Below are 27,898 nucleotides of genomic sequence, written 5' to 3' on the forward strand. Positions count from 1 at the left end.
GCTGTCCAGTAGATTAAGTCAATCGAACAAAATCACCCGTCTAAAAAAAAAAAAAAAAATAAAAAAAAAAAAATAAAAGAGAGAGAGAGAAAAGGTGAACTCATATTTACATAACATCAAATATTATAGTATGTACTTACATTAAACTAATAATAAAGCATCCGAACTTAATAAAACGCGCATGTTAAGAAAAAAAATTGTTGCTGCGAAAACGCGAACCACAGCCCCAACCAACAACTCATCACAGGTCAGTGACGCTACGCGTTACGCTTTTTTTTTTTTTTTTTTTTTTTTTTGTTCGTTGCATCTGCTCGTGGCGTACGTTGGCAGACACCTGTTTCAGTTCGTCGTTGATCCATTAACTCAGTTTTCTTATTACAGAGGGTAGCTAACCCTCTGAGCGAACACGCTGAGTTACCGTGCCGGTATCGCTGAACCAACAACACATGCCTAGTATCTATCTTAGTGTACTAGGCCGTGCTGAAACCCTTAATCGTAGCTATGTTACTAATTGCAATATAATTATAACAAATTGTACCAAGAACAATGCGTTTTGGGTGGATCTTCATTGTGTCGCTGCCTTCAAGTAACCTACTCTTATAATACGCAGGTTACAATAATTCTTTTCCCACGAATATGATGTTTCTCATTATTGTATTGGAACGAATCACACAGTGAACAACGTGTTTTCCAGTCATTCTCAATTTAGTGGTGCTCAGAAACGGTAAATATACATATAGGCTTGAAATGAATGCGAATATGGCGCCTCACAACTCTGTACTGAAGGGAGACGGTGTGCGTGTGACGTAGGTGGCGTTGTGCCATCTCATTGGTCAACGCTCAGACGCACGCTCAGAATATCTGACATGCCAGATATTTCTCTGCACGTTCGGAAAGACTCCCGAACGTGCTATTCCACGCTGTGACGTCAGAAACTCGGCACGCTCAACGCTCAACGTTCGGATGCACGGTCCGTGTGCCGACGGCTTTAGTGTGTAGAATTAAAACACTTAAGGGGCTCCGGAACATCCTATACTTGCAATGTTAAAATAACGCTTATAAATTACATCTTTCCTCACAAAGTATTTGAGGTAGGAAGTTGAACTTTTTACAGATTATTTATTGGGATATGGGCTACAACTTAACAAAGGGATTTTACAAAATTTTAGTTCAGTTATTAAAGATGATTTTTTTTCAATTGTAATGAAAATTCACAACATTTTTTTGCAATTTTTTATTTATATATTCAAAAATATACAGTTTTTTGGAAAAAGGCTGTGTTAAATTATGCAGAAGGTACTGTGTAACATTTACTGAAAGTTTGAAACAAATATGTTTGGAAGATCCTTAGAAAACATGTAATTAGTATGAGAAAATAAAAGTTTTGGGAATCGAGCGACAAAGATTGGATTAACTTTTCAGTGCATTCCAGGTCCATTGGATGGATTATCTTCATCCTCTGCAAACTCCTCCTCCAGCTTCCTCTTGTTCCTCCTCCTGTTTACTCTTGCTTGAATTTCTAGACTCTTTACAGCCCTGTCTGCAGCCCGATGGCGTTCCTTGTCTAAAGCAAGCATCGCTCGTACCATGTTAGAACCTATCTTCATTCCCATATTTCTAAATACCTTGCACCTTACAATGTTGCCATCATTGAAAGTCGCAACAGCATCATACACACCAAAGTGAAGTGTTTCTATTCCAGCAAATACAGTCTTGGGGATTCTCGACCATATAACACTATTTACACTTTCATTGGGGTTTTGAGTTTTGCCGTGAATACACTTTTTCAACAGTTCAGGTGCTGCTAAGTCTCTGAAAATAGGTTTTATCACCTCCATTATTGCATGAGGCAGACTAAAATGTACCTGATGAACACGGACGTTAGTAATAACACCATTTGACAGCAGTATAACAGCGCCACAGTGGGTCACGCCCATGTAGAACACATTTCAAAAAAAAAAATTAAAAATAGTTGTAGTCTTCGGAATTGAATAAATTATATATCTATTAAAAGGTAATAGTCTGCAGATTCAGAAAACGCAAAAAAGTAAAAATTGAACTTTTCATGATTTTGAGCCTTTCCGGAGCCCCTTCACACACTTTACGCTACATGGATTTTGCGCGAAGAAGCGAAGCTCAGGAGGCGAATGGTGACGGTGTCTGTGGTGTCGGCAGTGGTGGCGGCACTTCTACACGGCGACGGTGGCTCTGATGCTGGTCGTGGCGCTGGTGGCGCAGCTGCCGTGGCTGGGGGTGCCGCTGCTGGTGCGCCAGGGGGTGCTGCTGGCGTGGGCGGGCTACGGCATGGTGCCCACCGTACACCTCGCCGCCATGCACGGCGGCTGGGCCTCGCCTGTTGTCAAGGTAGGCGGAGAGCTGCTTACAACCTCATCAATCAGTTCAAAGTTAGTCGAGTTAGCCTAGTATAGTGTGAGCGGAATGATGCATCCGGGACAGTTTGGTGGATATATGACGTAATTTGGGCGCGACTCGTGTACTGGGGTTCTAGAGGTTGTTAGTGTTCAGTCTTAGTGCTCACTCGTTAAGGCAGGCAAACACCTGCTTACAGCCCCATTGTTCAAACTTCGGTCAGTCAACGTATCGTACTCCATACTGAGGAGAACGACGTGTCTAGGACACTTTGGTGGACATATGACATAACTGGGGCTCAATTTACATACTGGAGTTCAAGAAGTTGTCCGTGTTCTTTTCTAGCCCTCACTTTGATGCAAGTAACGAGATTTGCCAAATATCTGTAGCATTTGCCCTATTGATAGTTGATGAAGGCAGTGAGGAACGATAAGCAGAAGCAGTTATTACGTCTCGCTCACTGTCATTTGACTAAGAGACAGAATACAAGTTAGCTACAGAGAACCCTTAAGAAAGTGTAGGAAGCAGAATACCACTCCAAACTTCATGAAGTAGTCGGTGATCGTATGCATTAATCTGTTAAATTTATCAGTTCATTTGCCTGCTTTCCTCTGAATACTGTTACGTTAATCTTTACTAGTACTTTCATTTATTTTCATTTTGCTGCAGTCCTGGTTCATCTTTTTAATCAAATTGTATACTCCTTCATAACAGAATGTTCACCACTTGCATCTTTTTGGGTTGTAACGTACAAGTAATATTGATACAAACATTCTACATAAAAATTTTATTTTTCTTTTCTTTTAATTTGTGTTTCCTCCTACTATACAAATGCCAGTTAGTGTGTTTAATGTGCCTTGGTGTAATTTATTTACAACTCTCCTAAGAGTTTTCACTGCTGGTTTCGTTACCTTTACATGCTTATCTTTTTTAGACTTAGAAAATTCGTATATTCCTTTTACATTATACTTCAAGTTTTGTGAATTGCATAACTTCTATCTCCTTTTCTGTATAATATTGCTTCTATCATTTTTCCATGCATTAACAGGATATACAGATTATGGAAAGACAGTTATCTTTAGGGAAAAATTTTTGCGGTAAATTTGGTTACTTGGTCCCAGGAAACAATTATTTCTTCTTTTTCTGTGTATCAGTGCTATGTAGATAAGCAGAATTGCAACACTACAGATTAAAGACTACAGGTTTTTTGTAGGTAGCAGTCTTACCCTTGACTAATGAAAAATTCACTCAGAAGAATTTCAAACAGACGGTTTGAAAAGAACAATAAAGTGTGAAATGTTGAACTTCCAATGAAAAATATCATAAAAAATTAATTATTACTAACTATGCCCTATACCATCAGTTATTGATTGATACATTCTTTTCCTGCCTTGCTCAATAGAAATGAGGAGTTGGTCAGATATTCTTTGGTTGGAGTATTGAAACTGAGAAACTTCGTTTCTGATAAACCGTTACAAGCTTATTTAGGCTTCATTATCATATTTTTGTGAATAAATGAGTGTCAGATGTTCAAAGCAGTATGTTAAAAAATTGAAACACTGTTATTAAACTTAATTAGCATTTGGAAATTTGTGACTGTTGTGTGAACTGAATTACAAATCACCTGATAGCAGTACGGATAATTCAGTAAAGCAGGAGTGGGCAATTATTTTGACTTGAAAGCCACTTTTTGGAAGAGGAGTTTAGCATGGGGCTGCACCTTTTAGAAAGACCTAACTCGATAATTAACTTTGTATTTCAAAAAAGGTATAAATTGCACCATGAAAGTCAATAAGGAAAAATAAAATAAAATGCTGACAATTATATTCAGTTTACTTATTGTGCTAATTTCATATTACCTATAGCTTCAAGCACATTCAATTTAAAATCAGTTTAATTAAACAAACGCATCCTGTCACCATTTTCTACAATTTCTTGTAATTAGGAGTGACATTGCCTGTTGAGATACTCATCACTATCTACTACATAATGCCTTACAGGGGCCGTCTCTGTTTACTCACGTTGGTCTTGAAGCAAGACAAACTTTACCACCAAGTATATGTTGAGTCAAATACAGTGAATATATTCTCAGAAAACTTTTTCATGTATGGAAATCTTTTAGCAAACGAAGATTTGTGAAATTCATTAATGTCATAGCATTAAACTTTTCTTTCACAGTGTGATCTGACTGCATATTAATAAGTTCAAGTTGTAGCTTCTCAGGCGCCGTGTGAATATCAGCAGTGGTAGGACGAGAGAGAGAGAACTGAATTTAGGCTTAATTTTAAGTCCTGAATGGTAGGACAAGAGAGAGAGAACTGAATTTAGGCTTAATTTTAAGTCCTGAAATCTTCTTGTAATCTACTCCTGCTGACTCTGCAGAGACGCCTAATGTTATCAGAAACAGTTCAGGCACTTTCTTTATTCCTATTGAAGGTAATTTGCAGAAATTGCCTTAATTTGCTTGCCTTGCCAATAGACCTACTTTTGCATTGAAAGATCTTACATCCTTCCACATTTGATGAGCAAACAATTCCTTTCCCTGGAATGTCAAATTCAGTTCATTCAATATCTCAGCTATATCAGGCTGCAAACATTATCTCACAAAATCATAAGCTATCTCTTTCTTGTCCAGAAATAAGAGGAATTCATTCTGCAATGTCCAAACTCCTTTTAGCACTTTGACAAGGCTCAAGCAGTTCAAGCTGTAGTGATAAATGACCTCTTTCCCTGTGCCTCCACATCCTAAAGAAAACATTTGAACTCTCAATGCTGCAACTCCCTTGCTCTGATTGTGTGGACCACGCCAACTTAGAATATGCCTCTGCCACATGCTTTAAGTCCAGTGCTGCTTTACAAAGGCTCTCCTGATGCAAAATACAATGAAAAAACGAAATGTCACAGTGTGTGTCTTGTGCTTATATCTTCTTTTTTAAAAGTTGAAAGATAACTACAATTTTTCCACAGAACACTATGGCCACATTTGTTGTAATGCTTCCCGGTTTGACCCAGAATGAGCCACTTTTCTCCACACACAGCACGCTCTAGCAAGTCCCAAACAGTGATTCTGTCTGTCATTGATTGTAAACCAAGTAACTCTGTGGTGATGAAATTTTCATTAATTCCACGGATAATGATTAATTGTGCAGTGTCTTCGTTATCTGTGCTCTCATCATTGCGAAAGAAGACCAAACAAAATATTTGCTCGCAGTCTTCTAATGGTCTGTGAGTCCGTCACTAACTGAGTCCTTATGCCGCATTGTAGATCTTCATGACAATGAATGCTTTCAAGTTTGTTGCTAAGAACAGGACACAATATGCTTGGACACTCTGCCACACACTGCTTAATAAACTCGCCATCCGAGAAAAGACTTCTTGCGTTTTCCTAGATTATAGATTACTAAGAAACATTTAGAAATGAAGAGCTCAACAAAAACTTCAGCACTGGGACAGGCAAATTGATCTATTACCAACTAAGAGAGTAATATGACTGGAACAGCGTCAATCTAGAGAATTTCCAATCGTGTATGTTTTGAAGAAAATGAACCACAGTATTCTTAATGACGCACATAAATTTTGTCCTGTAGATATTCCATAAAGACATCAACATATGATAACATATATCCATTATGAAGGAAAACCAGGTCTTTACGAAAACATATGTGGCGTTGGAAAATTTTCACGCCTGCAGACTGAAAGCAATAAGCAATTTAACATTTCCGTGAATCAAAAAGTGCAATAGACAATGTAAAAGCAGAAGGTTTTGTGAATAGTAGTATACTGAACGGCTATTCGTCATCGGTAATGCACGTGACATTTGAATCGATTTAACAGAAAATAGATTGGGACTCACATGGCGTTTCCGCGTGAACCAAGCTTGCAGTGTGTTACAAATTTCTCTATGTTAAAATAGGAGGAGCAAGTTTAGTGGAAACAACAGCCGAACACTTACAATTTTCTAGAAGAGCCTTCCGGAAATTACTTCATGTGTTATGATAACCGGTTCTTATAAATAGCGCGCTTTTCAAAGGCTTTGCAAATAAATAAAAAGTTTGTACTTAGTTACGTCTAAAGATAAAACAGTAGCAACGTTTCACACAGTAAAATAATAGATGAATAGCTACATTGAGAGAGTAACGAAGAAAATTTAGTTTCCTGTGAGGCAACATACGAAATTGAAAAGTGGATGCCATTTTATGAGTAAATCAGGGAAATTGCGATTACAGGGCGGTAAAGAATAGTAAAAATAGCAGGAAGAATAAAATATTATGTAACTTTAAATTTTTTGTTGTTGCTGAATATACAGTAATGAGATACGTAACTACTAAGTATTCGGCGTATAATTATCATAATGAGTCATAATACAGTGTGAAGGAGAACAATTATTCAAACACAATTTGCTAAAAATCATAAGGCAGACTAGCACAAAATACATGAACATATTTTCGCTGTTTTACGTCCAGATTATAGCAGCTATGGGTCAATAACCGGTTCTATGTTTCCTGGAGTACTTATTAATTGGCATTCTAGCCAATAGCAAGTAAGACCTACTAATGTTGTATAGTATTAAAAGCTACAATAACAACCAAGGTTGGCATCTTTCGGTGTTTCAGATATTCCTACCAAGAATCCTCGAACTCTATGCGATTGGTGGCACTGCATTCTTGATCTACTGCACCAAGATCCCAGAACGTTGGTTTCCAGGTAAGAGCAGACGAGACTAGCTAACTTGTTTCGCAAACAGGAAACATATTTTCCATACGTCGCTTTACATTCAATAAATAGAGATATTCTTCTTCTTCCTTTCCTGTACTTTCCATATTAGATCAACAGTAAACTCTTACGGTTCCCATCATTTTCTCGGCCTACCAGGATCTCTTTTCCCTTTTCGTTTAAAGTTCTTTGTCTAACAACGTAGAATTTCGCAGATGAATCACTGGCGACGCAGTGCACAGACACTCCCGGAGAGAGTGTTTGTTTTCCATAAAGTGTGCTAACACTACATTGAATACAGATATGAGTTGCTAATAATACAAACACAAGACAAGCATATGGGCAGATTCTACGTAAATCTCTGCGCACTGTTCTGCACTGCTGCAGGGGAAACTGCCATCTTAGCAGTTGTAGTTTTCTTCCCGAAAAGGCGACTTCCTCCACCACGGACGCCGCTCGCTATTAAGTTTCCAGACAGACTGTACCTTCTTATTATTTCCTGTCCACTCCTCTCGTGCGAATGGACAAAATAACTTCACTGAACACGTGTTTGCGTAGTGGAGTTATTTCAGTCAATTTAGTGAGTACTTACTTACAGTTAAGTGAGCTATTGTGTAAAATACGTCACTATAAACAATGGCTGAGAAGTGCTCCATTTGTGTGATGTTGTCAGTGACTTATGTAACTGTGGTGAGAAAGAGATTTGACTGGTAAATGTGGCATCTTGCTGGTATCTGTCTTTGATAGTATATTGTAAAGCCATGTAAGAGTGCTGCAATAACTTGGTGCTGAATTAATGAATGACCGTGAAGTTATTGCACTTCTCTCACCATTACTTATGTTACTTGTAGACTGCAGAAACCCCTCCTATTCAGGAATTGCTGGCCCTTGGGGTGGGCTGCGCTGAGGGAAGCCAGTTTCACACACAAAACATCTGTATGTTACAGCCCTCTGCAGTTCCTTATCAATATAAACGATTTAGGAGACAATCTGAGCTCCAGTCTTAGGTTGTTTTCATGTAACACTGGCGTTTACCGCCTAATAAAGTCATAAGTAGATCAAAACAAACTGCAAAACGGTTTAGATACAGAAGATCAAAATAAACTGCAAAATTATTTAAAAAATATATCTGTATAGTGCGAAAATTGGCAATTGACCCGAAATAATGAAAAGCGTGAGGTCATCCACACGAGTGCTAAAAGGAATCCGTTAAACTTCGGTTACACGATAAACCAATGAAATCTAAAGGCAGGAAATTCAACTAAATACCTAGAAATTATAACTACGAACAAATTAAACTGGCAAGAACACGTACAAAATGTTTTGGGGAAGGCGAACCAAAGATTGCGATTTTTTGACAGAACACTTAGAAGATGCAACAGATCTACTAAAGAGACTGCCTACACTACGCTTGTCTGTCCTCTTTTCGAGTTCTGCTGTTAGTCGTGGGATCCTTACCAGATACGACTGACGGAGTGCATCGAGAAAGTTCGACAAATAGGGGGGAGAGTGTCGCTGACGTGAAACATTATTTTGGATGGACATCATTAAAAGAAAGGCCCTTGTCATTGCGGCGGGATCGTTTCATGAAGTTGCAATCACAAACTTTCTCCTTAGAATCCGAAAATATTTTGTTGAAGCCGACCTAAATAGGGAGAAATGGTCATCATAATAAAACATGGGCAATCAGAGGTCGCTCGGAAAGATATAGGTGTTCGTTTCTTCCGCGCGCTGTTCCAGAATGGAATAACAGAGGATTATTGTGAAGGTGATTTGATGAACCTTCTGTCAGGCACTTAAGTGTGATTTGCAGAGTATTCATGTGGATGTAGATATCTTTAAAGGTGACTGTCAATAAGTTTCATGAAACAGGGCTGATCACGTTTAAATAAAGAATAGTAACCTGCTGTAATGCATTGCTTGACGTTTTTTGACATATCTGAAGCTTTCCAGGTGGCCTATCTTTGTTAAAGAGAGAGCCTAGTTAGGCCTCAAGGCCACTTCATTATGTTGGGAGAGTTGATGCTGGGGTGATGAATTTGATACTCTCAAGCTTCTAAAAGTGTTCTAGTGGTTGATAGTGGAGACAATGACACCACTATTGTCGAACACATGTTGACAACATGTTACACCTGGCGAAGGCTCTTCACTGTAGCAGGCAGCTGACAGCTCCAGTTGTTGCGTTTATTACTCGTTAGACACAAAAAATCTGTACTATATAAACATTAGCTCAGTGATGTTATTTTGTCTGTTCGCATGAGAGAACGGAAGAAGAAAGAGGTATAGTCTCTCAGTAAACTGAAAAGTGATCCGGAGTCATGGTAGGGGAAGCTGCCTCTCCCGGAAGAACGCTATAGCTGCCGTGCATATCGATTAAGAATCAATTTTCCTCTAGCACTGTAGAACAGTTAGCAAAGATTTAAGTAGATTCTGTTCGTAGATGTATTTCTTGCGTTTGTATAATTAGTAATTCATGCCTCTATCTCACGTAGCTTTATCTAACTTTGCGCAAAATACACTACTGGCCATTAAAATTGCTTCGCCAAGAAGAAATGCAGATGATAAACGGGTATTCATTGGACAAATATACTATACTAGAACCGACATGTGATTACATTTTCACGCAATTTGGGTGCATAGATCCTGAGAAATCAGTACCCAGAACAACCACCTCTGGCCGTAATTACGGCCTTGAAACGCCTGGGCATTGAATCAAACAGAGCATGGATGGCGTGTACAGGTACAGCTGCCCATGCAGCTTCAACACGATACCACAATTCATCAAGAGTAGTGACTGGCGTATTGTGACGAACCACTTGCTCGTCCACCATTGACCAGACATTTTCAGTTGGTGAGAGATCTGGAGAATGTGCTGGCCAGGGCAGCAGTCGAACATTTTCTGTGTCCAGAAAGGCCCGTTCAGGACCTGCAACATGCGGCCGTGCATTATCCTGCTGAACTGTAGAGTTTCGCAGGGATCAAATGAAGGGTAGAGCCACGGGTCGTAACACATCTGAAATGTAACGTCCACTGTTCAAAGTGACGTCAATGCGAACCAGAGGTGACCGAGACGTGTAACCAATGGGACCTCATACCATCACGCCGGATGAACGCCAGTATGGCGATGACGAATACTCGCTTACAATGTGCGTTCACCGCGATGTCGCCAAACACGGATGCGACCATCATGATGCTGTAAACAGAACCTGGATTCATCCGAAAAAATGACGTTTTGCCATTCGTGCAACCAGGTTCGCCGTCGAGAACACCATTGCAGGCGCCCCTGTCTGTGATGCAGCGTGAAGGGTAACCGCAGCCGTGGTTGCCGAGCTGATAGTCCTTATGCTGCAACCGTCGTCGAACTGTTCGTGCAGATGGTTGTTGTCTTGTAAACGTCCCCATCTGTTGACTCAGAGATCGAGACGTGGCTGCACGATCCGTTACAGCCATGCGGATAAGATGCGTGTCATCTTGACTACTAGTGATACGAGGCCGTTGGATCCAGCACGGCGTTCCGTATTACCCTCCTGAACCCGTCGATTCCATATTCTGCTAACAGTCATTGGATCTCGACCAACGCGAGCAGCAATGTCGCGATACGATAAACCGCAATCGCGATAGGCTACAATCTGACCTTTATCAAAGTCGGAAACGTGATGGTACGCATTTATGCTCCTTACACGAGGCATCACAACAACGTTCCACCAGGCAACGCCGGTCAACTGCTGTTTGAGTATGAGAAATCGGCTGGAAACTTTCCTCATGTCAGCACGTTGTAGGTGTCGCTACCGGCGCCAACCTAGTGTGAATGCTCTGAAAAGCTCATCATTTGCATATCACAGCATCTTCTTCCGGTCGGTTAAATTTCGCTTCTGTAGCACGTCATCTTCGTGGTGTCGCACTTTTAATGGTCAGTAGTGTACGTTAAAAATAAATATATGTAACGGAAAACATAAGTTAAATGATATGAAAGACAGCGATTCAAAACATGTCAAACCTCTGTCATACGGAGTAAAATAGCTAAATTTTCAAATGCATACATGGCGCATGCATTCAAGATCAACAAAACAAAACATAAGCGCATCAGGATCAAGGGCAGTCGTAAATATTGCAAACTAGAGACAAAGACCAATTTTTACTCATTAAAATAAAGGAGTAAAATTTATAGAACATAAAATTTATAGAATATAAAAAGCCCACCTTGAAAAATATTTCGCCTAACTTCCCTCACAACGGGAAGAACAAGTTAAAAAATAATACTATCGACAAAAAATAACTGCAGTCGTCGACATTTTCCGCCACCTTCATGTACCTTCTTGATAGTATACTGCCTGCTTTTTTAACTAGGTCCACTTTCCATTTTATATATTTTTAGAGGGATGGGTTATATATCCAGTTACTTTTGGGTTTTCCATTTTATGTGGCTTTATGACGAATGGGTTACATATCCAGCTACTTATACGTAAGTTACTCTTACTTGTGGTTTTTTTACCTCCGTAAGGATACAAGATAGGACCATGCCCCTCGCCGGCCGGAGTAGCCGAGCGGTTCTAGGCGCTACTGTATGGCACCGCGCGACCGCTACGGTCGCAGGTTCGAATCCTGCCTCGGGCATGGATGAGTGTGATGTCCTTAGGTTAGTTAGGTTTAGGTAGATCTAAGTTCTAGGGGGTTGATGACCTCAGCAGTTAAGTCCCATAGTGCTCGGAGCCATTTGAACCATGCCCCTCCCTCCGCTTGTTTCTAATAGATTGGGTTCTTGTTTTATAGACAATTTGATGATTCCCTAAAAGAATTAAACACGATGTTGATATTAAATAACATTTCAACCGAGACTGTTCCTACTCTGACGTAATTCAAAACCAGTTGCTGTACCACCCTGCCATAATGGAAAGGAAATTTTTTTTTCTGTATGCTCTTACCACTACGTAAGTGTCTACTGTACTCTTCCCGCCCCCCCCCCCCCCACTCCCCCCCCCCCCTTCCAGTGCGAATGTCCACGCTTTCTTTATTATAATTAAGCTTTTACGTATTCTATGTACTAGAATCTTTGGTCATTAATATTTGTATTGTAAATGATATATTCGTGGTGACATAACTTATGCTTATTATATTCTTTCCCTTCGTTACAATATCTAGCATTTCTCGATACTAATTTCATACATTTTGTATACTCTAATACAGTATGTATTCATTTTGTACTGTTTAGTTTCGTTCGTTACGTAAACTGCTGTTTAATACTGTTTTATCCTTACACTGCCATTAAGTTACCATGATCGTGCATAGTAAATAACTATCTGTGTCTCCCTTCAGCAACCATATCAGTATCTGTCTTATGTTACAAATTAGACTTCATGTGTTGTTTGCATTTAAATGTGTCCGTTAGATACTGGCCACTGTTTACTCGTACATTATCAAGTATCTATTTCTGTTTCCCCATACAATTGTACCACACGCCTGAGAGTAAAAGCCTCGATCTGGCCGTAACGTGTTCGATATGTACTGTTAATCATTTTAAAATATGATCACATTAAATCTGACCCTTCCGAAAGAGTAAGCTTTCATTCACAAAAATTTCACTACCTCGTCAAATAAGAGCTGCAAAAATTATTCATGAATAAAAAATTCAGACTATTTTACTAGTTATACAATCTTGTTTCTGCCGTTTTGCAATAGATGGCAGTAGCGGCAAGTGACGTTGCATATGGTAGAACGTGTCATGCAAAAAGCTTAGGCATTCGTAAACGTAACGCCTTAGAAGTATTAGACGACTTGTAATTGCATCATAAGGTTATTCTCGATTGCATATGTCAGCTTACGTGGCCAATACTCGTCATTTGCGGGAAGTGCTGATTTTCTGCTTTAACATGAAGAAATCTGCGGTGGAGGCTCATAAAATTCTGGGTGATACCTATGGCGAGGCTCCTGTTAGTGAAAGAACGTCCGGAGAGTGGTTTCAAACCTTCAACAACAGTGATTTTGACGTGGCAGCGAAAGTAAGAAGGTTTACGAAGCTACAAACAATCACCGGAGATCGTTGTCCAAAGCTATTGATGCATTTGAACAGAGAACTGAAAGACAAACGGCCACAATACAGCGATCGATATGAAAAGGCGATTTTGCAGCATGTCAATGCTCGACCCCATGTACGGTCAGAACGTTGAAATGGGAAGTCGTTCCCCACTCCCCGTTCCCCAATCCTCCAGACATTGCTACCTCTGGCTACCACCTCTTTCGATCCAAGGCACACGGCCTGACTGATTGGCGCCTCCTGTCATACGTAAAAGTGCTAAATTGGATCGACTGATGGACCTCCTCAAAGGACGTAAGTTCTGTTGTTTTTCTAATTTGATGCGGTCCGCTACGAATTCCTCTTGTTTGCCAACCTTTCCATCTCAGAGTAGCAATTGCAACCTACGTCCTCATCTATTTGCTGGATGCATTCTAAAATCTCGGTCTTCTTCTATAGTTTTTATCCTCTATAGTTCCCTCTAGTACCATGGAAGTTCCTGTTCCTACTTCTTATCAGTGTTTTCTCTACACCCCTTTCTTCGCCGATTCCGCGGAGAACCTCCTCATTTCTTGCGTTATCAGTTCCCCTAATTTTCTACATTCATCTGTAGCACCATCTCTCAAATGCTTTGATTCTCTTCTGTTAGTGTTTTCTCACTGCCCATGTCTCATTACCATGCAATGCTGTGCTCTAAACGTACATCCTCAGAAATTTCCTTCTTCAAATTAACACCTAGTTTTGATGCCAGTAGACTTCCCTTGGCCAGAAATGACCTTTTTACCGATGCTAGTCAGCTTTTGCGTCCGCCTTGCACCGACCGTCATGGGTTATTTTGCTGCCTGGGTAGCAGAACTCCTTAACTTCGTGAGCCCCAGTTCTGATGTTAAGTTTCTCGCTGTTCTCATTTCTGCTACTTCTTACTACTTTCGTCTTTCTTCGACTTATTCTCAGTTCGTGTGCTGCCAGAAAGGTGGGAGGAAGTAGTGACCAGCGATGGCCAACACTTAGAATCGTAAGTTTTTGTAAATTTTTCGTAATAAAGCCTCAAATTTTGAGAAGAAAAAAACGGCGGAAGCAAAATTGTACACATAATGTGTTCTGTAGTTCTTATTCGATAAGATATTCTGATTCTCGTCAAGCGTGAAACTGGAAGCTTGCTCTGCCGAAACGCCCTAGTTTTAATGTGATCAGGTATTAAGGTGATCGTAACTTCGTATCTACTTCCACATTTACATCTACATCCATACTCCGCAAGCCACCTGACGGTGTGTGGCGGAGGGTACCTTGAGTACCTCTATCGGTTCTCCCTTCTATTCCAGTCTCGTATTGTTCGTGGAAAGGAGGATTGTCGGTAAGCCTCTGTGTGGGCTCTAATCTCTCTGATTTTATCCTCATGGTCTCTTCGCGAGATATACGTACGAGGGAGCAATATACTGCTTGACTCCTCGGTGAAGGTATGTTGTCGAAACTTCAACAAAAGCCCGTACCGAGCTACTGAGCGTCTCTCCTGCAGAGTTTTCCACTGGAGTTTATCTATCATCTCCGTAACGCTTTCGCGATTACTAAATGATCCTGTAACAAAGCGCGCTGCTCTCCGTCGGATCTTCTCTATCTCTTCTATCAACCCTATCTGGTACGGATCCCATAATGCTGAGCAGTATTCAAGCAGTGGGCGAACAAGCGTACTGTAACCTACTTCCTTTGTTTTCGGATTGCATTTCCTTAGGATTCTTCCAATGAATCTCAGTCTGGCATCTGCTTTACCGACGTTCAACTTTATATGATTATTCCATTTTAAATCACTCCTAATGCGTACTCCCAGATAATTTATGGAATTAACTGCTTCCAGCTGCTGACCTGCTATATTGTTGCTAAATGATATGGGATCATTCTTTCTATGTATTCACAGCACATTACACTAGTCTACATTGAGATTCAATTGCCATTCCCTGCCCCATGCGTCAATTCGCTGCAGATTCTCCTGCATTTCAGTACAATTTTCCATTGATACAACCTCTCGATATACCACAGCATCATCCGCAAAAAGCCTCAGTGACTTCCGATGTCATCCACAAGGTCATTTATGTATACTGTGAATAGCAACGGTCCTACGACACTCCCCTGCGGCATACCTGGAATCACTCTTACTTCAGAAGACTTCTCTCCATTGAGAATGACATGCTGCGTTCTGTTATCTAGGAACTTTTCAATCCAATCACACAATTCGTCTGATAGTCCATATGCTCTTACTCTGTTCATTAAACGACTGTGGGGAACTGTATCGAACGCCTTGCGGAAGTCAAGAAACACGGCGTCTACCTTGGAACCCGTGTCTATGGCACTCTGAGTCTCGTGGACGAATAGCGCGAGCTGGGTTTCACACGATCGTCTTTTTCGAAACCCATGCTGATTCCCACAGAGTAGATTTCTAGTTTCCAGAAAAGTCATTATACTCGAACATAATACGTGTTCCAAAATTCTACAACTGATCGACGTTAGAGATATAGGTCTATAGTTCTGCACATCTGTTCGACGTCCCTTCTTGAAAACGGGGATGACCTGTGCCCTTTTCCAATCCTTTGGAACGCTACGCTCTTCTAGAGACCTACGGTAAACCACTGCAAGAAGGGGGGCAAGTTCCTTCGCGTACTCTGTGTAAAATCGAACTGGTATCCCATCAGGTCCTAAACAGCCCTTTAAATTGTTGAATCACAACGGCGATCTAACATTCATTCAGCTATGGATAAAATTAAAGCGATGTGATGTGTTAAACACTGTAATAAAATTAAAATTCATGCACATTTTATGACGTTTAGCAGCACTGTCAAAAACCTTTATTTATGTAAGGAGTTACGGTAGAGCCCTCTTTGCTTTAACTGAACGCAATCACAAACAAGTAGTACTGAAGTGCGGAGAATAACGTGTGTTGTTGGTTGCAGGTCGGCTGGACGTGGTGGGCTCTTCGCACCAGATCTGGCACGCTCTGGTCGTACTGGCGTTGTACCACTGGTACAACACCGGTGCCCTCTACGTCGTCTTCCGGATGACGCACGGCTGCCCTGCCTACACGGGCATGCTGTAGTCCCAGAACCAACAGCCGCTGGCCCTATACCTGCTGCCCTTGTGCACTGACACCTGTTTACCTCATAACGTCAAACGGGTTTCCCAAGTCACGTGATACAGCTCTCCATTCTCAACCTGTTCTTCTCTTTTCGTCTTATATCCCTGAAGCGTTCCGTAATGTTTTGTATCATATATTGCAGGCTCATTTGTAACTACCATTATACTTATTTATTTTTATTTCTCCTCCAGCACCCTAATGAATACAGTCACTTCGCTTTGTAACGTACAGTGCCATAATCATTTTCGTCATGGCGTGATATTTTTATGTGTTATATCATAATTCAGTAATTTGTCGTCAACATATTTGTTGCCTCTGTACAGATTTCAGATTTTTCGAGCTGTCGTATTATCCTTCACTGTCACATCGTTATTAACGATTACAATTTCGTTTACCTTTTCTATTATCCCCCTCAACACTAAGTCACCTAGCAAGTTCTCCTCTGATTCTTTTTTCAGTTGAGTTATTTGTATGTCTATTTTTATTGTAAATAGTGTAATAAAATGTCTTTACCTGTTCTCATCTTATCTTTTGCCCCATTTTAAGCATCCAGAATTGTGTTTACAATTACAATAAAAAACATTCCGTCGTTATTAAGTACAAGACGAAAATTATACACACAGTACCTGTAGGTATACTGTATAAATACAATCTTCATAATACTGTGCCTTAAAATATATTTTCCGTTGTTGTCAGTTTTATTGTGTAAAAACTACGATCGTACGAAATGTGCAACCTGAATAGGGAACGTTTCGTTTTACAGTCGCTTGACCAGTAGCGAAAAATCCGAACAATGGACTTGTTTCTTATTATCGATTTTGCACGTAGGTTTTTACTTCCCCACAAATCAACAGCTGCAATTTTGTACTGTTTCTCTTGCCCACGTGCCTGGGTCTTTCAATCGGACACCAGCTGAGACTATCTGCTTACTTCCTATCGACAGCTGTTATGTTCCTTACAAGCAAAAATCCAACCTACTTTTACACACGTTTCAAGTAGGAGATACCGGAGCGAGTTTACGCAGAACGCTTTTCTCGGGCCTTCTTGCTAGAACGCTACCGCCAATAAAAGATTAGTACTGCCATCTATTGAGGGCTCTCACAAACTTCACGGTACCTGTTGAGTGAACGTCTTAGCGCAAGGAATATATTCGTGTATTTGAGTAAGGTGAGTAAATTTTGTTACTCAAATATCGAAGCTGCTAGGGAGCACTTAACACTACCGGCTAATACTAAAGTAGAAATACACCGATAATGTTACTCCTGTGAAAGAATACTTATTTGACCGTGGTCGTCCGTAATAGAAAGGTATCGGACATTTTTTTGTATCTCTAAGGATTTCTGCAGAAAGGAAGCAATAGCAGAACAAACGGGAGTCGAACCAAGGTTCTATTAGCAATCAAGTAAACTGTAATTACGTAAAAGGAAACGGTCGCCAGCCTAACCAGACAAAGTCGTACCGAGTATTAGCGTGATTCATAAAGAAAGTTAATTATTGGGATTGACTTTACTTGCTCTGAAATCCTATTGTACTGATAAGATACAAGACAAAAACGCAGTTTAGTAAGTAATGTACCAGTGATTTAATATGAGCTGCAAAAGAGGAGTACTAACACGTTTAGGCAACAACTCGCTTACGGTAACACTTAGTATTAATATATTACAGTAGTAAGTTAAAGATCATTATAGGTAAATTATTACTAAAGATGGAACGTTACTAACTTGGAAAGTGGTTCTTCCATCAGTTTAGTTATTGGAAATTACTACCATTGAAATATTTATGAAGTAATTGTATCTTGTGTACTGTTAATTATTTCTATGCTCAAGGAACATTTACTTCCTTATATTCTATTTAGCTGTTGTACTTCTTGAGTACTGTCACTGTACTATGAAATTTAAATCTGGCACAGCTATTAGCATGGGGACCCCGAAAGTAGACATCATTAGATTCACATCTAGGTTGAGCGTTTTAATAACAATATTATAAACACTGATACCTGAATAAGAAAAACATTGAAACTGAATGCTTTAAACCCTCTCTTAGTAATTGTACTTTGATGAAAGTTTAACTGTCCTTTTAAGAAAATTACGTGGAGTTCTTCCGAACTTACGCTCGCTGAATAGTTATGAGCTTTATAACTCCAACAAAGTTTATTAGCTGTTGTTAAGGAAGATAATTGCTTTTCAATTCAGTAAAATAGGATTCTAGGAATTATCGTAGCACTTGCAATAGGACCCTACCTAGGTAAACGAGTGAGGATAAAATGCGATGGCCCAACACAAAGTTTACTAAACACAAACTTATTACTGAAATAAAAACTACATAACTGGTCCATGCAAGTATTCAGTACTCAACTGATAATTTGAGATGAATGTAGTGGTATTATTTCAAAAAGGTGATAAAAGTATCCAAGACTCTTCCTATGTAACAAGCTCTGAAAATTCTCTTCCTAGCGTCGGATTTTCGCAGTACAGAGCTAACCAAAGTATGCCATGAATAATAAGCCGAATTACTTCCGCTTCAAGGTTATATTATATAGTCTTGCGGTTCTTCTCGTCTCTTTCAGTTCACAAGATGCACACAGCTTGCCTGTTAGCCACCGACTGACTCACGCCACACAGGAGTCTTACGGCTCGATCGCCAGACCCACCTTTTCTATTCCCGCCTAGCCAGTTCCCTTGCGGACGCACTTCCCTCCAAGTTTTATATGATTACAGACCCACTGTCTCTATGGATGAACCAGTATTACAAGTAAAATTTTAACATTTTCATTCTCTTGCAGTACATTACTTTCGAAATTACATCCATTGATTAATTACAATTACATAAATTGTCATAAATAATGAATAAAACTTTTACACTGATGTTACACCAAATTATACAGAATCAGATTAAGTACAAACAGACAATGAAGTTAGATAAGACCACTATAGATAATCTCGACAAGAATACCTTTTAGAATTCAATATGTTCGTTTACAAGTGAGGGTAGGCCTACAATTATATAATTTGAAAGCCTGAAAGTTACAACTGTCGTTTCGAAAATAATGGCGATGGGGCACGTTTATACACTATTCTGTATTGCCACCCTATCTGATAATCCAGTCAAGAATACTTTAAGGCAACAGCAGTGGGAAATGCAATCTAAGAAAATGAAGACATATCAGAATAAAAGGTAGAAATTGCTAAAAAGCTATCTGAACCTAATGGATCTCAAACAGAAAGATTTAATTCTATGACAGCAAGGATTGATAAAGGTAAGAAATTGCCAAGAGCAAGAACAAGGAAAAAAATGGATAGGCCTACTTCTGATGTCATAATTAGAGGCAAGATTTTACATGGTAACTCTATGCTTTCCTCCTTCTGCATCCTCTTCAGGTTCGCATAACTGCCGATTCCCTTTATGCCGTCTATGATCTTGTATCTCCGCCTTCTTAGTACCTAGTGCTTCCAAAACGTCTGTTAGCAAGTACCCCGTCTCGACGAATGTCCCATCCAGTTCTCCTTCCTTTCTCTTGTAACCTGCAGCAGTCTGATAAAGAGAATAAAAATTGCCTTTGTTTTTACTACTGGAAGTGATACAACGAGTCACAAAGGAATCCAGAATAGGTCCACTGCATTAGGTGTAAAAGGCGGGCTCACGACGATTGTGCCACAGGAAACACATTTCTTGTGTGCATAACTTGAAACTTGGACAACAGTGGTGAGTAGGCCTTTAAATTAGCATTCAGACCTCTATGTAGGTCGAATTATGCTAACAGGTAGATATACGCCAAAAAATTTCTTGACTGCCAGCGAAATTCTTGTGTTTTACCATATTAACTGGTGTAAGTAAGACTGCATTTTTTTTACTGCCAACAAAACATTTTGAAAAGTTTAGTATCAAGTTTTGTTTACTCATTATTGTGTTCTATGATATGCTCGACTTGAAACCACATAAAATCATTTTGCATTCTTAGATGTAGTGTTGATTTGAAAGCATATATACCAAATTAATAACCATGTTATAAGACTAAACAATTTTAAACACGATAAATCCAACTACAAGTTTTTTTTAAAATTGAGAAAAGAAATCCACGTAAATGTGCCTCAGGATCCTCTACTTTTGTGCCTTTTTTACTTATCAATGTTATAAATTTTATTTCTATGGCACATTTACTGGGATTTAATGTCTCACCTGGTGCATCTCTTTTGTGTAATTATTTAGTATGCCACATGTTATTTAAATTCTTTATTCTTTGGTATAGTTTCTTTCTGAACTCGTTAAATGCTTGCTTTGTATGTTTGCTGTCCTTGAAATAGTCGAAATGGAAGACGTTCTAAGTGCTGTGTTTCCACAAAACGCTTTTGCAGTGCTGCTGTATTCTCAGTACTCTGTTGCATATCCCTAGATTTCATCCAGATGCGAAACCATGGAGAAAGTCTTTCAAGTGTGTGTTAGTATGTGACACATTGTTTTTGTGTCAAGCTATGCCCACTGGAGTTCCAGTATTTAGAGGATATGAGAAGTGGTTTTCGATGGTTATATTTCTGCTAGTTAGAAACCTAATGCGTATTTCTGTACTTGAAACATCATGAATAAACATGGTGCCAGAATATTAATTGCACTTGAAACAAAGACTTTTTTCCTACTATTTTGTCGAAAAGTGACATTTCTGAGACCGTGGCTGTGCATAAAATACAGGCTGGTTCTTGCAAAGAAGGAAACAGAACCAGCGTTGTTAACAATGCTGTTTATTTACACAAAAAGCACCGTTACATTAGTTTTTGGAAAAAACAGCCAACAAATAATGTAAAAGAACAACAAATGTAACATGAAGTGAGCAGCCATCTGAAGATGAACCTGTCAGATCAAAACAGATAACGGCTCTATTTGTGTAAACAAGTAGCATTGCTAACAGTGGCTGGTTGCTGTTTTCTTCTTTACAAGAATCGACTTGTAAAAACTTGCATATTGGCATACAAAACCAGTCAGTTTCCAAGTATAGTACTTAGAACTTCCTTAAAAAAGAATTTATCTTTTAATTTGTATCATTATTTTTGCTGTGAAGTGATGAGTAGCATAATTCTGTGTGTTTTTTTTGGATACAAATCAGTTATGTACAAACAGAGACACATTATTTTTTCATTCCCCTGACACGTGTCAGATTTGGCTCTTAGAATGTTTCCCATTTCCACTGTTCAAATAGCCTTTCTGCAGGCAATAAACCTGCAAAGATAAACTTGGGAAACTAGAAAACTGGTAAATATTTTATTTTTATCCACGAAGAAGTCAAAAATGAGGGGAGGTAAACAGTTTCAGGCCTTGAAACGATCATTTTCTTCTCGTTCCGATTTGTTGGCTGATTCAGATGTCACCAAGGACAGCTTTCTTGTTTAGACAGAAATGTGAATCACAAATCTCTCTAGGCTCGTTGGCTCTCTTAGTAAGAATCCTTTGCGACACGGGACGAGATCATCACCTGATGATCACATTTAGCTAGTTTTATCCGTCGTGATTGTTTCTTCAGAAATGTGGTGGACGATGGTCTCATATGGCTTCATGTTGTGGCGTCGGTGTCTCCTTAGAGTTGACACGACTCGGCGGTGATGGCTGTCCTAGTCGGTATGACGTGGAACGGCGTCCGTCGCACACGACAACGCCACCCCGTAACTAGTAGAAAAACACAAACTGTTCTGGTTCTCTTTTGTTGTGGGTCCGCGACAGACTTTTCAGCTTGCGCGAACTGGCTAACTGTAGTTCTTCTTTTTCTTATGCCCGGTTAGACAATGGTTGTTGAATATTAATAATATAAAGTTTTGAATCTTCTTCCATCATCCAAGTCGTGGCCACATTATGGAATTGCGAGTATGTTAAGTTAATAAATTGTTATGCCGTCGTCAAGGCTTCGCTACGTCGCGTGTTAAATAACTACACGACGTAATTCCAGAGATAACATATACTTAAGCAATGTTTAGAAATCGTCGTAATTTTGGGACAAATCAATGACTGTTCACAGTTAAATAAATGAATTGACTTTTCACTTCATAATATTCTAACAGTCAATTAATTTTCACTATACACTTGATAATATCTATTCAATTATGTAGGCGTCACGAAGAATTAAACTTTGAATCCAATTTTATTGTTCCTTGTAATTAATTGTCCCTAAGCTGAGCAGGCACACCGATTTCTCACTCAGGGAATTGCTTCCTTTTGCATCAGTAATCCTGTCGTTGACGACAACTTCTGACAACTCGGCGCAATTGTACGTTCTTCGTGTTGGCGTTTGTATGTTGCCTACTCTAGACTAATAATTGTTTTTCTGTCGGCGATCTTTCTTCTCCAATGTCCTTGAATGTTCGTGCTTATTCAGTGTCACGAAGGCTAAGACCCATCACAAAGCTCACACGATTTAACTTCGTCGCGAACCTTCGTATCCCGTATCCCGTTATCTTGCTAACGGTAAAGATGACTTTGCTTTAGTATGACTTCTGAATAATGCTTCAGTCTATGTCGCAAAACTTTCAAACTTCCGATTAGCGTAAAACAATCTAGTAGCGCTTACAAGCTACGATCGCAATAGTACTAGAGAGGTACTAGAGAGTGACTAGATCGCAACTGAAGCTAACATTTCCATTCCCGAGTTGCATTGTAGTCACATCGAACTTCCTTTTCGATGCGGCTACAACTCTCTTCTGTGGTAAATGTTATCTTTGGCAATTTACCATCTGGGCTTTAACCTTCGTTATTAATTATTTTGCAATTCTTTCTTTGATGTTTTTGTTGCGTAGCCTATCATATTCTTTCATTCAGTCTCTATTTCATGATAAGTATTATTATTCACATTACATTCCTGTTGATCAAATTATCACAAGTGTAAATATGGTCGTCAGTAGCTGCCGTCACTGTCAGGATGACTAATTTTCCTACTTCTTTTACAACAAGGGGTTGTTTATTAGGGTTTCTGTAATTGGGGTGTTACAATGTCTCTGATAAATGAATATAAGCCAATCAGTTTGACGTTTCCAGAGAGATTTTTCCAGCGGCAGACATCGCTCACACAACTTCACAGTGTCAAATTCTTGTATCCACGATGTGATGGTATTAGAGACGACTTAATACTGTGTAAGTGAAAGCCTTACCTTTTACAGCGCTTCGACGCCTAGATCACCACCATAACAATTTTACATCTGCCGCCACAGAAATAGCTTCGACACACCTCAAGGCCTCGCCACTCTCTAACTTCCTGCTACTGCTGCGGAATTCACCATTGAGAATGCCAAGCCAGTCGTCCAATCCAATTGCCTCATTTTCAGGGTAATATTTTTACACCTAATTCAGTCAACATCTAAACCCTTGGAGTAAAGCTGCAATTTCCTATCATAAAAATAATTTTTGGACCTTTTTCTCTTCTTATAACAATGTACATTCAAAAGTTAAGCAGTACTAAAGCATCGACTGCACACCGCCCAGCCCAGGCCGTGAAACGGCATCAAGAAGGTGCTGACCTGTGCGCCAATTGAAAGAGCGGGCAGGGCCACAACTCCAGGAAGACAGGGTTCAGCGCTCCCTGTCAACGCTGACTTAACCAGCCGCCCATCACTGGTCGGTCACATTTCGTCGCAGACTTCGAGAGCATCAGTATTGAGTAATACGAAGACGATACTTAGCCTGCGTTGTGCGATTAGTGATATAAAGTTTTGTGGCGGTGTTCGTAGCGACAAGCAATTCGCTGTAGAAACGGCTTACGAAGTCACCGCCACACTTTTAATAGCGGGCCGACCGGTCCGCTGGAATAGTGAACAGGAAGATGAAAACCCAAACACTCTGATTAAATAAAAGTCGGTACTTATCTTTATTAACGAAGATACAGAACACAGTAGTGAACGCCGTGTCTACAGAGATCTGTCTAGTTCGAGTCGGAGCGGCTAGGTCAGCGTCGGCTGACGACAAACAACAACTCTGCTGCGATGAACACACAACTGACTAGCAAGTACACAATTCGGTGGCGAGTATACAACTGAGCGGCGAATACAGAACTGTCCTAGCGCTCGCGACTCCAGCGCTTAAGAACCCAGAAGCCAGCGGTGGCGCGCGCAGACTTGCGGCGATTTCCTGTCTCGCTGGCGCTGCTTATGCGGACGGCGTCCGGACTTTGATGTTGCCAACCTTTTGGCAGCGGGCTCGGGTGGCATTACTGGCTAGGATATAACATAAAGTAAAGTACTTGTATGTAGGAGGCACAGTAAGGGTACGAATCAAGAAGTTAAGTTTCTCTTCTTTTTAGAAATAATATGTTCAATTATTCTTCAAGCTTAATGTACAGATCATTTTGGATTCCAGTCACCAGCCATCGCAACTTCTCTCCTCACTTGTCTCTGTGAGTGCTGACTCCCTCAGCAGCCGACACAACAGAAGTAACACATTTTATGTTACAAAGATATCTCCGTTACTAATATTCACATACTATTTCGAGATTAGTCGATAGACAGTTGCATCGGAAACGATTTTGAAAAATTTAGTATATAATGTGCTTGGTACAGTTGTTCCATTATACATTCCATGTTAGTTTTTTGTCAAGGATTAGTCTTAAATACTTTACTGTGTTAGTCAGAGGGATGAGTTGGTTCTTAACCGAGAGATGGAAGTCTGAATGACTGAAACGTCGTACTGTGTCACCAAAGCAGGTGGTTTGGCTTTTCTCTGGATTTATTTGAACTTTCGACATATATTACGTCACTCAACAAGAAGATTCCAGAGGCATTGGAGGGAGATATGGGACAGATAAAGGGTGTGGTGAATGGCTAGTTTGGCGCGTATTGGTCAGCGTATTGCTGGAAGTAGGTGGGGTGTGATGATATAGGAATGTCTCCAGACTACAGGATGCAAAGGAAGGGGGACAGGTCAGCGCCTTGAGGCACATCTGCAGTGGGGTGAAATTCTTGGGGGCAAGTGTGCTTGGTTATGTCTTATATAGCATGGTGGTGAAGAATACTATAAGGCGGGCATAGGTAACTGGGAGTGCGTAGGTTTGTAGCTTCAATAACAATCCAGAATGCCATGTGTGGCCGGCCAATGTGGCCGAGAGGTTCTAGGCGCTACAGTCTGGAGCCGCGCGACCGCTACGGTCGCAGGTTCGAATCCTGCCTCGGGCGTGGGTGTATGTGATGTCCTTAGGTTAGTTAGGTTTAAGTAGTTCTAAGTTCTAGGGGACTGGTGACCTCAGAAGTTAAGTCCCATAGTGCTCAGTGCCATTTGAACCATTTTTTTGCCGTGTGTGGTCAATGGCTTTTCGGATATCATGGGAGATAAATATGGCGAGTCGAAAGACTCAGAGTATTTTCCCATCTCGTTTGAAACTGAATTCATGCTTCAATATTTCCATTTACTCACGGGCTTTTCTTCCGTAAATATTACTTTCTCTGGCTAGTACTCGTTTGTTCTTAAAATCCATTACCTGGTCGCATTCTGCTTCTAGCTGTGCTACGGCACACTTTACATTTTGACTTAAACGTATGTGGCATTTGTGTTGTTTGCCGTGTTCTTTTATTGTCCTTTCAGTTTTGCCGATGTATACCTTGCCACAACTGCACGTCACTTCAAATGCCCGCACTGTGGAGAGCTCAGGCACGTAATGCTTGGTAGCATTGAAGTAATTGTGAAGACAGCAGTGGAACGACAGATGCTCAGCGACCCTTTTACTACAGCTAGTCTTCAATCAGTCCATGTGACGTGCTGCCAGCATGGGCGGTGGTGGAGCTTTGCGTTACTTCCAGATGGCATCCTGTATGGAATCGACTCTATCGTCGTTCGCGCTCTTGTCGATAGCTGACGAGGACACTAAATTCCTTCTTTTTTTAACAAGCCTCTAGGGTCTGAAATGTGCTGGTCGATCTGTATTGTCTTTTAAATAAACCGGCTGTCGTTGGAATCCTCCCAGAGGCTGGCGTATCGTCGCAGCTGGCGGATATGGGTCAGCTCTCGACTTTGAGGCAGTTGGTTCGAATCTCAGTGGTGGTCATTCTGTGTGTAAATTCCCTGGATAAAGTACCGAAGCTCTACGAAGTGTATCATGGTGCGCACACATACACACACACATAAATATATACGTCAGGCTTCATAACAGATGGGGCGAAAGAAACGGCAAACCCGCCCCCTACGATCTCTTGGTCAGTGTCCAATGAGGAATTCACCCCCCCCCCCCCTTCCCGCACCGTCGCCCCCCTTCCCCCCGTCGAGAGCTCGTTTACCGTGTATGGGACCGATTGGTATGAACAGCAATCAGCCGATACATAGTAAAAGCTCTGCCTACAAAACAGGACCCACTGAAGGCATACATAGTAATTGCCGGAAAGATAACATTATGTTATTACAGAAGTTTTAAAATTCGGCAGTGTTATGCAAGAACGACGCAGATGTATTTCCTTTCATTTTATACTAGTTCCATAGGACCAAAGTGAGGAGCAAGTCTCCAGAGTCACGGAACGTGTCAGAACAGAAAAGCAATAAGATATGAAATAAAATGTTTATGAATCCAAAAAAAAAAAAACCTCAAGCCCTAAGTTTATGCAACCGCAGTCAGCATTGTAACTAAGGAATCAGCTTAGTTTTTCAAGGAACTCCTAGTCGGAGTAGAAGGAGTGGCCCATGAGGAAACTCTTCAGTTTAGATTACTGCTAAGATTTTTGAATTCTTGTAATAGCTTACTGAAGATGGGTGCAGCAGTATACAGCATGCCTTTCTGCACAAGTCAAGGAAGTGCGATCCAAATGCAGATTAGATTTCTGCCTAGTATTAACTGAATGAAAGCTGCTAATTCATGGGAATAAACTGATATTGTTAACAAGAAACGACAGTAAAGAATGTGTATATTGAGATGCCAATATCAGAAAACCCAGAATAATGATCAGGAATCGACAAGAGGTTCGTGAACTTGCACCACTTATTGCGTGAATCGCCCATTACTGAGCCAAAAATACTCTTTGAGAATGGGAACAGCTATCCCAAAAAACAATACCATATGTCATAAGCGAATGAAAATAAGCAAAGTAGACTTCTTTTCATGTTGGATTATCCCTTGCTTCAGACACCGTTCTAATAGTAAAAATGGCTGCATTAAGTCTTGGGACCAGAGCCTGAACGTGGGCTTTCCACGACAGTTTGCTATCTATGTAAATGTGAGTACTACAGATAAGAAAAGTGGTTGATACTAATAGGGGGAGATAAAAGCTATTCTGCTACTCATTTGGGAAAGACGACGATTAAGACGACATAGTGCCATTGCCGGTAAAAGAAACCGTGTAATCTGGTATATTTGGTGTAAATAGTGTTGAATAATGATAAGGATTAAACGTTTTCAGCAACCGAAAAGAAGCAAGTTATTCAGTGACACCGGTATACGTGAAGAAATTCCGTTAGTGCTCTGACTGAAAGCTTGCAAAATAAACCAACTGTAAATGAAGGTTGTCTACGCCTTCCAGGTGTTGCAGAGGAAAATTTACGAGTTCGCAGCAGTCTAATTGCCTGGCGAGTGGGAGCTAAAAATGACGGCACTGTGTGAATCAGGGCTACTGTTAACCTAGTGGCAGGTAACGAAAGCTTCCGTTTACATCTGAGTGTCACTGTTGGAGATTGCAAAGCTCAACCGTCTTTGGCAACACATCTGCAACATACACGAGAGTATCTAACACCAAGTTTCC

General features: G+C 40.4%; 1 protein-coding gene across 1 annotated transcript in view; it reads left to right on the top strand.

Moving 5' to 3' along the window:
- Positions 1 to 16,735, top strand: part of LOC124549625 (progestin and adipoQ receptor family member 3-like) — a 113,403-nt gene extending 96,668 nt beyond the window's left edge. Inside the window, exons 6-8 of the mRNA XM_047125258.1 lie at positions 2,176 to 2,364; positions 6,984 to 7,074; positions 16,036 to 16,735. Of these exons, the coding sequence (XP_046981214.1) occupies positions 2,176 to 2,364; positions 6,984 to 7,074; positions 16,036 to 16,178 (423 nt within the window). The 3' untranslated portion in view covers positions 16,179 to 16,735. The remainder of the gene's footprint in view (positions 1 to 2,175; positions 2,365 to 6,983; positions 7,075 to 16,035) is intronic.
- Positions 16,736 to 27,898: the final 11,163 nt, after the last annotated feature.

Source organism: Schistocerca americana, chromosome 1, assembly GCF_021461395.2.
Source record: "Schistocerca americana isolate TAMUIC-IGC-003095 chromosome 1, iqSchAmer2.1, whole genome shotgun sequence".
Classification (NCBI taxonomy): Eukaryota; Metazoa; Arthropoda; class Insecta; order Orthoptera; family Acrididae; genus Schistocerca; species Schistocerca americana.